We start from the raw sequence: 13,880 nt of genomic DNA on the forward strand, positions 1-13,880 counted from the left end.
CAAGAAGAAAACAAACCATCTTGTTTCCTCCAAAACCATCAGTTTTGGAAACTGATTCCAAACAACCAATTTAACCTGCAGCTAGAAGACCTTTGTAGCCTCTGGGCTAATTGAATTATAGCCTTAAATTAGGCTATAATTGCAGTTGCAAAATGGAGTACAAAACTGACATCTCAAAGATCAATTAGCTCTAGTCCTCATCAGAAAGCAGCATTTTTAAAGAAGTGGGGGAAGTAGGCTCAAGAGGGTAAATTTTACCTAACATCTTAATCTTTAATAAAAAATGGACACAAAACACTACAAGTTTTGCGTTTTGTTGCTGTTGTTTTAAGCTATTTCTCTCCCAGCAGAAGACCATCTTCCATTTCAGAACTGAATCCTAGCTCCCTAATGATGAGCTTAGTGTGGGAACAGAAAAGGCACAAATTCCTGGCTGGTTCGTGTCCAGTGGGGGCATCTGACCTATTCAACTGGTTCACTTCAATCCAGAATGGAATGACAGGGTGTGCATGATTTCATTCTTTCCTTAAAGCATTGTTTTCCAGACCTTTTTGACTGAGAGGCATACTAAAAGATACCTTTTTTACATTGCAACCCAATACACATCACATATGTCACTGAAAAAAAAAAAAGCAATCCTTAACTTTTTATACATGATACACTCTGATATTTTCTTGTCAATTTCACTCTATTTTATTTCACATTTGTTTGTTTTTAATGCTACCCTTGATGCAATCTGTTGTTTTCATGACCCGCTAACAGGTCACAACATACAGCTGGGAAAACATTGCCTTATAGGGATATCACGCAGCCTAAAAAGATAATCTCAATCAATTAATTAGATGAAGCACTGAGAGAATGACACCAGGATGCTGCTGTCTTTGTTTGGAATCAACCCTTTTATAATTAATCACCCAGCCTGTATTATTATATACCTGCTCTGTGCCTTGCATGGGTACATGCAGGATTATCCAAAGCTTTTGAGGTAACCAAAAGGACAAACCACTCCCATGCTCAGAGAGCCATTAAATGAGCTTCAAAGAACATTAACTGAGCACCTACCATGTTTCAACACTGTGCAAAAGTCTAAAGATGCAAAGATGAGTGAGAGCTCATCTCAACCCTCACAGAGTCACAAACAGCTATGTGGGGGCAACACACATGAAAGCCAATGTTTAAGTTCAATACAGCAAATGTTATGATAGAGCTGAGAACAGAACAGAGTGTTCCAGGAGCGCAGAGGAAGAGCTTCTAAATGGCAGCAGGGCTTATGGAAGGCTTCCTGAGGAAGTAACTTCTGCTGAGTCTTGAGAAACAGGTAGGAGTCGGCTAGACATGTGTGGGGAAAAGCATGCCAAGAAGACAACATAGATTGTGTGAAGACACAAAGGCAAGAAACAGTAGGATGAAAGTCAGTGAGAAAAGCTGAAGCAAGTACACTTATGGGTCCATGGAGGAAGATAAGTGAGGAAAGGAAACCCGGGAGAGGTGGACTATGATGGGCTCTGAGTGCCACGCCAAGTTGCTCAGAGGATGGGGAACCCCTGAAGAATTTAAAGCCAAATTATTCAAATTTGCTTTTGTAAAATATCACTCTGGCAGCAGGGTGGAGAATGAGTTAGAAGTGAGCAAACTGGTGAGAGACCAATTAGGAGAATTACACAGACACTGGTTTATGATAAAGCTGATTCTGGACACCTCCAATTTTGTGGCAAAGAAGTCACCTCCCTTCTGAAATTACTGACATATAAAAACTTCAGTTCAGGGGTTTTTTATTCCAGTAGATGAAAGAGACTAGCTCTGGGTAAAAAAAAAAAAAAGTGGGATGGAGGGTGATCATGAAATTGTGGGCCAGTATCAAAGTGAGATGGGAATGTAGCATGCAGAGGTTATTGTGATTGAGATTACAAGCATTAACTGAGCCCGTCCGTACCCCTAAAGCTCCAGACCTTGGACGCTAGTGAGGATGGAGCAGTGAAGCTGGGCCAATGGAATGTTTGTGCAAATTCTGAGTCAGCCCTCTGCCCTGCAGCTGCTGAGCCTGGATAACGCACAGCTGCCTGGGCAGATGGCCCCAAAGACCTCCTTGGTATCTATGATTAAAATTTCAAAAAAGATAAGAGTAGATGGAACCCAGTGCTATCATCTGAAGGCCAAGAACAACCACATTTCCTGTTAACTGTAGATTGGTTCACACACACTATCTCGAAGTGTCAGATACAGAGCCAGCATTAAACATACACACACACATAATTTGATCCAAATTTGAAGATTTATAATTCTCACCCAAAATAACAAGCTGATTAATTTTTGAAAGTGAGTCCAATAGGTCAAATTGTTCTGATATATTCTCCACCTCCCTGCTTTTGTACAAAGTCATTCCTACAAGGAATTGTCTTATTAATATTGGAGGAGAAGAATGCAGCTCGTGTCGCTTCATTTCTCCTCCCTCCTCAGGAAAGGCTGAAGCTCTCACAGCCTGCTCTCCTTTCTTCCGTTTCTTCACTCAGTTTTCCTTTGTGCCTCCCTTTGGTTTCATCTTAGGAATACAAGCCTTCTTTTAATTTTTTGACATTTTCCCCCTTTCCATAGGCTAAACTTCTTAGAGAAAAAGATGGAGGAATGAGAATCACCCACATATATTTCTGCACATGAGCAAAAAAAAAAAAATGCAGAAAATTCACATAATAATTTCAGGTCCGGTATCTTCAAATCCTTACACAAGAGATTCCCAGCTACAATTCAAAGCCATGAATGGTTATTTGTTCATCAAGGCCGATGTGGTGAGGAGAGTGAGGAAGAGCAAATGTTAATATACCAGAAAGGTAGCTTTTAATGAGCACTGAAAAATCCGTGATTCAGTATGACAAATTTAAGTTTTTTCATCTCTAGAGCCCACACAAAACACTTGGCATTCAGAAGCATTTTATCTAAGCTGGAAGCGCTCTAATGACAATTCGGAAGCCTTTACTGTCTCCCCAGGAAGCATTTCAGTTAGGACAATGGTGCAGAACACGACACTGGTGTAATAGGTAAAGAATTTGGATGAACAAAGCATAAACAGACATGATCAGGTTTAGTTTAAAGACCAAAAGCTCAACTGCCTTTTTTTTTCACCTCTTCTCTTTCAGACAGAATTTTTCATTTTCCATTTTTGAAAACTTTTCCCAACAATGTGAAAGCACAGCAAGGAAACCAAATAATGGAACACTGTAAGTATTTGCATGCAAAGAAACTCAGGGAGCCATATCTCATTCTGTGTGCACCTTATTATTATCAGTGCCAACTATTTTCTTTTGATAAAAGTCTTGGTTGGGGGCATGTTTGCAAAGCATTTTATAATAGCTTTAAAGTGAGAATTTTTCTTTGTAAGTGACATCCAGTTGATCAGGTATCTCTTTCAACTGGTCAAAAAAAAAAAAAAACGCTTTAAAAAATGTACCTACATGTTCATTCTACAATTATATTAAATTCTCCTCAGAAATTAAAATTTTATTTGCAGGTATTTTGATGTCACTAAGGGCTTGTTTAAGTCATAGCTTCATTTGTAGGAGTTTTCACTAGTCACATGGTCAGCACTCCACAAAGATTAACTGATTGTAGACATGGCTTCTTGAAGTAGCCTCTGCCTTCAAAGAGACTTAGGCCACCTTGACCACTATGCTCTGGAGCTTAAACATATTCATCTTGAATGCTATCACTAACATACACTGGATGGGAGCTATATTTCTATTCTATTGACTGATCTTTTTAACATTTTTCCTGGCTGTTTGGCATTTCACATACCTTCAAATGTAAAAGAGCAAGCCTCAGAAGATAATCCCAGTGTCCCGAGGCCACATTTACTGCGACTTAGAAGTTTCATTATTCCCCCCATGTGTCCTTCAGGCTACAAACCCAGATGCCCTTCTAGGATACCCTGCCAATCTCCATTCTCTCTTCTACATCTTTTCTCTTTTTGTCCCCCATCAATCTGCAAGTTATCCAGAGGCAGCAGGGTGAAATGATGGAAGGACCCTGGGCTTTGGGGCTCCTCAGGGTTGGATATGAATCCTTGGCAGTAATGTTCCTGTAACACTGGGTATCCCTGGACAATACTTACCTTTTTTGAGACTTTTTTTCCTCATCCGTAAGAGACAGCAGAAATATCACTTGGCTTTCAGAATTGTGAGAGTGGAGGGAATTGTTGAAGAATGTGACAGCTTCTAGGGTACATTATAAATATTATAGTCTGTATTCTTCTTTTCTTTTTCTTTCATTTAGGTCTGACACCATCTATCCTCCAGTGTTCCTTTCCTCACCCTTTCCACTCTTCTCTCTTGATATTCTCTCCATCAGTGACCTTCCACATAACTCTTTTGCAACCATATGGCTTTTTCCTCTCATCAACAGGAAGCTGCTTCTGGGTACAAGTCAAGGGTAGCACCGAGGGGTGGCTTGAGGGAGGGGAGACTTTAGCCCACTCTCAATAATCCTCAGCAACCCCCACCCCAAGCCTTCCCCAGTGAGCACACGATCCTGAGTTTGCTATGCTAACACTGCTTTAAAACCAGCCTCCTAATCTCCAGCATCCCCAAAACTACTTGAAATTAATCTATGATCTAAATAAAAAGAGTGTGCTTCCTGCAAAAACATTTTTTATGATAAATCTTCTTCCCCCCTTCTCACCAGATTGCTATTTCTGAGTCCCTGGAGTTCAGAAATTCTAGAGCTAGCCACTAAGCCTTACCTACTCTCCCCAAGACATCATGGTGTCCTTACTGCTATGACTGGCCCCATTGTCCTCCTAAAACTCCTGTCTTTTCTCCCTTCATTGTTCATTGTGACCGGGGCAGTGGTGCTACTGCTTCTCCTTCCTCTGACTCAATATTGCTCAGCCCGTGCGAGTCCATTCACACACCCTGCATAGCTTTCAGAACTAAAGACAGCTCCGTGCTGGGTTTGTCAATAAGCATGATGCTGCCCTCAGGAGCCATCCCAGGACACAAATGCAAGTAGCAGCAGGTAGGTATTTGGTCTTAAGACAAATCACCAAGGAGAAAAACTGCTAGACATATGCCCAGGAGGGCAAAAAAAGAAAGGGCAAAGGACCAGGGGAGTGGGAGAGGGAATATGTTTGACCTCTTATTAATATAAATTTATTCAGAAATCATAGCAGGATTTTTAGAAGCTTTGAATTAGTGCTTCTAGCAGCTGAAGTCATTTTGAGAAGGGGAAAGGAGTAAGGGAAATTAAGGCATTAATTAAGAGAAATTAAGTTTTCACCTGATTTAATAAAGCCATTATTTTGTAGGAATCATCCAGGGAACTTGCTTAAAATGCAGATTCCTGGGCCCTGTCCCTGGAGAGTTTGATCCAGGATTTGAGGTAAAGCCAGGAATCTGCATTTTAACAAACACTCTGGGGATTCTGATGGCAGTGGTCCAAGGACCACTCTTTGAAAAACACTACGAGACAATGAAGTCAAGGAAGGACCCCTGGACTAAAGATATGAAGACCTAGTGCTGAGGGACCTGAGGCAAGTCTCTTATCTCCTTTAATCTAGTTTCCTTACCAATAAGACGATGGGTTCAATGAGATGTTCTTCACGGACCTTTCTAATGCTAAGAAATGACCTTTTTCTTTAGTCATTCTTTATAACCACTCTATCTCTTTTAAGATTAAAAAAAAGGTAATTATATTGATGTGCATGAGATGAGGACAAACAAATGTGCTACTTACATTTAATAATAAAGCAGATGAGGTTCCTATGCAGTCTTCTGTGCCTAGCAGCACAGTTCCAAACTGATTTCTATGATATTCTAGCACCTTTTTGGAGTCCTAGGTCATAGATTTCTTTTGCTTTTTTACCTCTGTGTTCTTCCCTTCAGTAACTGTATTGCTCAAATATGTCATTTCATCCACTCACTGAATTGGGTACATGCTTCTTTATTCAGAACATGAGAAACTAAGTTTTAAGATAGAGAAAAATACTCTTTCAATGTGTAAGAAATCCTAAGGTGAAATATATATTTGTAATGGTCCTGACAGAAAAATTATGCCCATTTCTCCAGCTCGCAAGATTATATTAGCAGACTGTTAGCAAAGGGGAAATTTGTTGAGCCTGCATGCATCATATTGTATGCACTCATTGTCCCTATATCCTCTCAGAGCCAGGATCACTCGGGTTTGTTCATTCCACAAACATTTATTGAATGGATACTCTGAGCCAAAAGTATGTGAGGCACTGAGATTTCATAAATAAATAAGACGTAGTCCCCTAGCTTCAAGGAGCTAATACTATTGAAGAGGACAGACACGCATCATCAACACGGTTTGATGATTACAATAGTACTGAAGTGCAGCTATGGCAGAGAGAAGAGGGGATAAATTCCCTGGAGGTGTAGAATGAAAAAAGGCTTCACAGAGGAGCTTATCTTTAAGGATGAGGAGGAATTCACCAGAGTGGTGAGGAGAGGAAGGGAAAAAGAAGAAACAGCACATACAGAGGGATCAAACAGCAGAACTTATTCTGAGAGCCACAAGTCTTTCATATGACCAAAGGGAAGGATGTACACGGGATTTGCAAGAGATAATTATAAGAATCCCTAACATTCACTGAACATTTAATATGTGTCAGGTGCTATTCTAAACATCCTACATGAGTTCGTGCATTTAATCCTTAGCACAACTCTAACGAGGGAGGTATGATTATTATCCCTATTTGGCAAGTGAAGAACTTGAGACACAGAGATGTTAAGTAACTCTCCCAGGTTTACAAAGCTTATAAAGACTGGAGCCTGGGCAGGCTTGCTCCAGAGCCTATGTTCTGAATTGTGCAGCACTACTCCTTCTTAGAGATGAGACTGGAGAAGGAGGCAGAACCCAGACAAGGAGGGACCTGGAGATCATCATAAGGAGTCTGGATCTTATCCCACAGCCAATGAGAACCTAGGGAAAATTTGAATTAATAGATTTGTGCTTAAGAAAGGCCATTCCAGGAGGAATGTACAGATGGACTGGGAGAGGGCTAAAATTGGAGGAAGGATACCAGGAAGAAAACTAATGTCACTGTCCTATAAGAGAGGATGCAAACCTGAACTCAAGCAGTAGCAGTAGGGTTGGGAGGAAGGAAGTGGCAGAGGTGGGACTGTTCCCTCACTAGGGACAGAATCCCTCTTCAGTCCACTCTCTGAATTTGACTCATACCCCTAAGAAGTATCTGTTTTCACCATTTCTTCCTATTGTCCACGACCATATTCTTCCTATGCTCCTAGGTTTCTAGTAATCTATCTTTGGCTTGGTTTCTATTTCTCAACTGGGCTATCTGATTAGCCAAGGACTTAAGTGTAAGCAAGTCCACCAGTAGCTGACAATCCTCAACAATGCCAACCTTCCAATCCCATTTGTCTTCTACCACAGACAAACAGCTTGATAGCAGTTTGGTTGGCAATGAAATGAGATAAATAGCTAAGAAAATGACAAGAAAGTATTCTTTTAGATTTAGCAAGCATATATTGTGGCTCTAAATTTGTTTTCCAAAGAAAATCATCCTCTGTAAACAGCTTCATTAAGTCTTTGCATCAAGGTGTAAAATCTATATATATAAAGAAGTCTAAATGGCTTTTCATTCCCTTCTTTACAAACTCCTACATCAATTCAGAGTTCTCAGATAATTTAACAAATAAATGTAAGACTGAGGCTATTCTGGCTTTGTTTCCTTTTGTTTCTTAGGCTTTAAGAAAACACTAAGGATGATTCTTGAATTTTTTTTAATACCCCAAAATGATAAGAAAAAAATCTGTTAAGTTTACATTGAGCCAAAATATTCTTCTTACAGTTATTCTGCCAGCTTTGCTGAGAGTGAACTGAGTGGCTGGGATTATGACGATGGTTTCTGCCCACACAAGACACTCCGATGTGCTCCTGAACCAGATGCTTTTAATCCCTGTGAAGATATTATGGGCTATGACTTCCTTAGGGTCCTGATTTGGCTGATTAATATCCTAGCCATCATGGGAAATGTGACTGTCCTCTTTGTTCTCCTGACCAGTCATTACAAACTAACAGTGCCCCGTTTTCTCATGTGCAATCTCTCTTTTGCAGACTTTTGCATGGGGCTCTATCTGCTGCTCATTGCCTCAGTTGATTCCCAAACCAAAGGCCAGTATTATAACCATGCCATAGATTGGCAGACAGGGAGTGGGTGTAGTGTTGCTGGCTTTTTCACTGTATTTGCAAGTGAACTTTCTGTCTACACCCTCACAGTCATCACACTAGAAAGATGGCACACCATCACCTATGCTATTCAGCTGGACCAAAAACTACGATTAAGACATGCCATTCCAATTATGCTTGGAGGATGGCTCTTTTCTACTCTAATTGCTATGTTGCCCCTTGTGGGTGTCAGCAATTACAGGAAGGTCAGTATTTGCCTCCCCATGGATATAGAAACCACTCTCTCACAAGTCTACATATTAACCATCCTGATACTCAATGTGGTAGCCTTCTTCATCATTTGTGCTTGCTACATTAAAATTTATTTTGCAGTTCAAAATCCACAACTGATAGCTACCAACAAAGACACAAAGATTGCTAAGAAAATGGCAGTCCTCATCTTCACCGATTTCACCTGCATGGCACCTATCTCTTTTTTTGCCATTTCAGCTGCCTTCAAAGTGCCCCTTATCACAGTAACCAATTCTAAAGTTTTACTGGTTCTTTTTTATCCTGTCAATTCTTGTGCCAATCCATTTCTGTACGCGATTTTCACAAAGGCATTCCGAAGAGATTTCTTTCTGTTGCTGAGCAAATTTGGCTGCTGTAAACATCGGGCTGAACTTTATAGAAGGAAGGATTTTTCAGCTTATACCTCCAAGTGGAAGAATGGCTTCACTGGATCAAATAAGTCTTCCCAGCCCACCTTGAAGCTGACCACATTGCACTGCCAATATACAGCTGTCCCAGACAAGACTTGATGTAGAGAGTGTTAACTGTTATATCAGTAACCACATTACTGGATTGTACTTAAATATGTAAAAAATTATCTGTACCAGTAACTTTAACAAAGAGTTGATTTTAGGAAATTATTTATTCTTGGGCACACTGGGCAAAGAGAGACCTCTACACCTAGCTCAAAGTGTGGTCCATGACCACTGCCAGTCTAAAAACTATTTGGCATTGATACATGATGACATACAATGCAGAAGCTGAGAGTGTTTAGAAACTAACAGCAATTTTGACGGAGTAATTTTATGTCTGTTGAATCTAGTATTTAAAAAATGAGGTAGTATTTTGCATATCTTTGATATTTTTCTCTCATTTCATCTTTGTAGTAATTTTTGTTACATTTTACAAAAATATTAGTCCATAACAGATTGGAAATTTAAAATAACTAGTCCTTTTCTTCAGACAGTTTGAGAAACACATTCTAGAGATGCACTGTCCAATCTGGTAGCCCCTAGCCACATGTACCTAAATTAAAATTAAATTAAAAATGTAGCTTCTCAGTTGCACTAGCCACATTTCAAGTGCTCGATAGCCACACGTGACCAGTGGTTATCATATTGGACAGCATAGATAGAAAACATTTTCATCATCACAGAAAGTTCTATTGGATAGTGTTGTTCTAGAGACTTTTATCTATCCCCTGTCTAGGTTCTACTATTTAAAATTTAATGTAAGGCAAGCAACTAAAGGCACATTTCAGCCTATTTTCTTGGTTCAGTGTTTAACCTCTAAAGAGCAATGAATCATTGAAGAGTACATTGTAAACACCTTATGGGGAGGAATCCTGTCTCAGTTTTGTGTGCCTGTCTCCTAGCTCAGGATCTTAGCACTGGTATGCATCAAATGTGCTGAATTACACTGAAGTTATGAAATCTATAAGGAAAAAAATGTTTTTTTTCCTTTTAGGGTCCCATCTTTTTATTTAAAAGAAAACTTTGAATATTTAAAAATATTTAACTTTCATCATTTCTATCCTCTGGAGGATACAGAAAAAGATATCCAATATTTGCTAGAAACTATTTTTATTTATCAGAACTGACTCTTACAGGATAACGAAATTATGGTTTTAAGTGCAGTGTTTTTTGTATGCTCCTTTGACTTTTTAAAATAAATTTTATTGAAAGCTTATTATATGCCAAACATTTTGATAAGTATTTTACATAATTTAGCCCATTTAATCTTCATAAAACTATGATGCAGATAGTATTCACATTTTAAAGTAGAGGAAAACTATTACAATTTGCCCAAGTTCTCAAAACTAAGAAAAGATTCAACCAATAGGATTCAAATTCAAAGTTCTGACTCAGGATCCCAGCATCTTAACTGCTGTGTTTTACTGTCTTCCATATTGGTAAACCAGTGATCCAAAGGTTTAATATTTGCTTAAAGTTTCTTAAATTTTCCCAAACATTTTATTGTGAATATTTCAAACGTACAGAAAAGTTGAAAGAATCATATAGTGCACACTCATACACTTAGATTCAACATTTTACTGTATTGGTTTCATTACATATCTATATAATTATCTACCCAGTATCCCAGTATCTATCCATCCATCACTTCTGATGCATTTTAAAGTAAGTTGCACATATCAGTACTCACCAGCCCGAAACACTTCAGCATGTTTATCATTAACCAAGGTTCAATATTTGTTTATACTTTTAGGTAAAATTTACATTAATGAATTTTGAGAAATGCATACAGCCACATGACCCAAAACTTCTATGAAGACATAGAACACTATCACCCTCAGAAAGTTCCCTCATGCCCCTTCCTAGTTAATCCCTCACCCCCACCCCGCAGAGTAACAATGGTTCTGATTTTTTCCCCATAGATTAGTTTTGTGTGTTCTAGAACTTCATATAAATGGAATCATACATTATATACTCTTTTGTGTAAGGCTTCTTTGACTCAACACAATGTTTTTGCTATTCATCCATGCTGCTGCTTGAATCAGTAGTTCATTCCTTTTTGTGGCTGAGTAGCATTCCATTGTATGAATATTAACACTGTTTTCCATTTTCCTGTCAATGGATATCTGGACTATTTCCAGTTTTTAGCTTTCCTTTGACATTTTATTAAATAAATATATAGGCATAACTATACCCTCTTCACATTTAGTCTGCTTTCAATCTTTATGCCATTGGGCAAAGTGATTCAAAATAGATTATAAAAGATTAAAACTCTGCAAAATGTCTCTTCTCTGTAATGTGTTTTTCACATTTCTGACTTTGCTACTCCTTAGCTGGTTACTTGTCTTCACTCAGATAAAGTCCTCTCTCTTTCAAGCTAGTGTTCTAGAGTTTGTCTCAGTGATATGAGAGAATATTAGTCATATTGCTATATACATACACAATAAACTTTTTGATTCATACATGAATCCCAGAACCAAATCAACTAAGTAAGCAAAAAAGCAGAAAGTAAAACAAAAGAAAAATAAAATATATCCTTGTGAAGAAACTTTACTTAAATTACATACTCTTAAATATTGTTTGAGCTCAAGGTACTTATATTCTCAAAATAACTTTTATGGCCTTTTCCACAAATATTGATCTTTATTTTCCAAATTACAATTTAAGTTTTAATATATAGAGTCATAGTTTACTATCTCCCTCACTCTCATATCCTTTCATCCACTAAGACCTGCCAGATATTCCTTTGAATTGTCTTCCACATTAGTCCTTTATTTTGTATTTCTACTCTCACGGGCCATTTCCCCTCACCTCTGGAGTCCTACTATATCTCCCTCATTTTAATTCATGTCCAATCTTTTCCATGTCTACACTCTCATACCCATCACCACTAATTAATCTTCTTAAACTCCTATTTCATATTACTACATACCCACCAAAATCCTGAAGAGTTCATCAGAATGAAGGAATTTAAGTTTTAGGTCCTAGCCTAACATTCAAAGAGATCCAGAATCCATCCTCAAATATGCTCACTTCATCTCCTGTATTTCTACATGAACCATATTGTTCCACTTACTTTTCCCTAGCCATGCCCTATCCACCTCCATTCTGGCACCCAAGTCACCCTTACCACCTGGAATACCTTCTTCCTGACCTGTCCTCCTTCTGCATCCTTTAAGACCCCAGCTATAAATTTATCTTTTTATCAAGCTCTCCTTAATCCACCCCCTCCCTAATCCACAATAGTCAACACAGCTCCTTTACCTGAAATAAAGTAGGGCATAAATAATAAATATGTAACCCATAATGGTTTCTCTCGTTGGACTTCTTCATCACTTGTCATCTGTGTCACTCATTTGTCTTTTATTCTAACACTGCTGGATATTACTATTATCTTTACATGCATCTCTCTTATTTCACCTATGTTATAAACTTCTATATCTGTCACAGAGTTTTGCACATAGTAGGTGATTAATAATTTTTTTAGCTGATTCACTTTTACAACTGAAATACAAAACAATCTTTGTTAAGGAGCATTTCCTTTATGAGATGGTCTCATAGAAAGCATATGTATTCTTAATCTGTATAATCTCTCATACATATTCATAAAAACATCAAATGCTCAAGAAATTTATGTTTCTATCTTGCATTTTTTAGCCATGTTTGAAATTATCACTGGTAGGTTGCAAAATGACCAAAAAGGATTAATCAATCTGGAGTAATTCATCTAAACTTACAAAATATTTTTAAAAGACATTTTGTCCTCCATGCATAATATTTACTATAAAGGACCCGGTTTTAGTTTCCTCAAAAATGTATTAAGTCCAGGTGTAAATTAAGAATCTTTATGTCACAAAGATTTCAATAAATGTGTTCATAATTGGAAATAATCTTTTCTTCGAAATGTGCAATATTTTTATTAATATTGAGTTTCTTCCTAAGAGTTATTACCATGGGCTTCCTATTTATAATTTAGCTTTCTAGTTATAAATCACAAAGTTCCCACTTGGCCTAGAGTTTATTTACATGGAAAACAGTATAACATTAATCTACTAACATGAGTGAAAAGAAAATCCCCCACTAAATTCCCCTCCGCACCAACCCAATTAACTGTTGCTATTCATTCTAAGGTTATTAGTTTTCCTACACAACTTAAATAACTGAAACTGAATGCCTCGGCCAGAATTGGAGTCTCATTGCCCTGTCGAGTCTGAGCTGTACAGATGATTATTTACACATATTATAGCACATTGACTAAAATAGGTAAAGAAGGTATTCCAGGCAAGGTCAGTTGATCAGTCCCTCAGAGACTAACTGTGCAAACTCAGCAAGATCTTCTTAGCCAACAGGGAGAGGTGGAAAGTATGTAAGGATGTAGGATGTGAACATGACAAAAAGTTTGAATTAGGAATTGTAATACATGATACTTTCACAAATTTTGTTTTTGTTTTCATTTTTGCTAAGGAAGATTCATCCTGAGCTAACATCACTGCCAATCTTTCCCTTTTTGTATGTAAACCATCAAGACAGCATGGCCACTGACAAACAAGTGGTGTAGGTCTGTGCCCAGGAGCTGAACCCAGGCCACCGAAGCGGCGCACACCAAACTTAACCACTAGGCCACTGGGGCTGGCCCCACAAATTTTGTTTAACTAAGCAAACTGTAACCTCTATAATAGAGACACTTTCTCCACCTATAAAAGGGTATGGGATGACATTGACAGGGATTGTATTTATAAGAACTGAGAACCTACCTTATGATATTTTGTTATAATATGTGACAAGAAATGTTTAGTTTGGACATGAGGAAGAGGTTCCTGAAGGTAAAAGTGATATCGTATCAGAGCCAAGTCTTGGATAAACTCCACCTACTTATAGGGCTTAAAGAATAATCTTCTTTTTTAAAACTGATTAAGATTTGTCTCAGTCTATCTTTAGCTCATGAGTTAAAAATATTTTTTTAACTATGAGTCATGACCA

At 38.1% G+C, this 13,880-nt stretch overlaps 1 protein-coding gene across 6 annotated transcripts in view; it reads left to right on the forward strand.

The window, feature by feature from the left end:
- LHCGR (luteinizing hormone/choriogonadotropin receptor) overlaps positions 1-12,790 on the forward strand; it is a 57,178-nt gene extending 44,388 nt beyond the window's left edge. For 4 of the 6 annotated variants that reach the window (XM_070236380.1, XM_070236381.1, XM_070236385.1 and 1 more), the window contains 3 exons: positions 351-503; positions 3,132-3,212; positions 7,820-12,790. In XM_070236380.1, coding sequence (XP_070092481.1) covers positions 351-503; positions 3,132-3,212; positions 7,820-8,957 — 1,372 coding nt within the window. In that variant the 3' untranslated portion in view covers positions 8,958-12,790. The remainder of the gene's footprint in view (positions 1-350; positions 504-3,131; positions 3,213-7,819) is intronic. The other 2 variants (XM_005599992.4, XM_070236383.1) reach the window with 1 other exon arrangement.
- The last annotated feature ends 1,090 nt before the right edge of the window (positions 12,791-13,880 follow it).

This window comes from Equus caballus, chromosome 15 (assembly GCF_041296265.1).
Source record: "Equus caballus isolate H_3958 breed thoroughbred chromosome 15, TB-T2T, whole genome shotgun sequence".
NCBI lineage: Eukaryota > Metazoa > Chordata > Mammalia > Perissodactyla > Equidae > Equus > Equus caballus.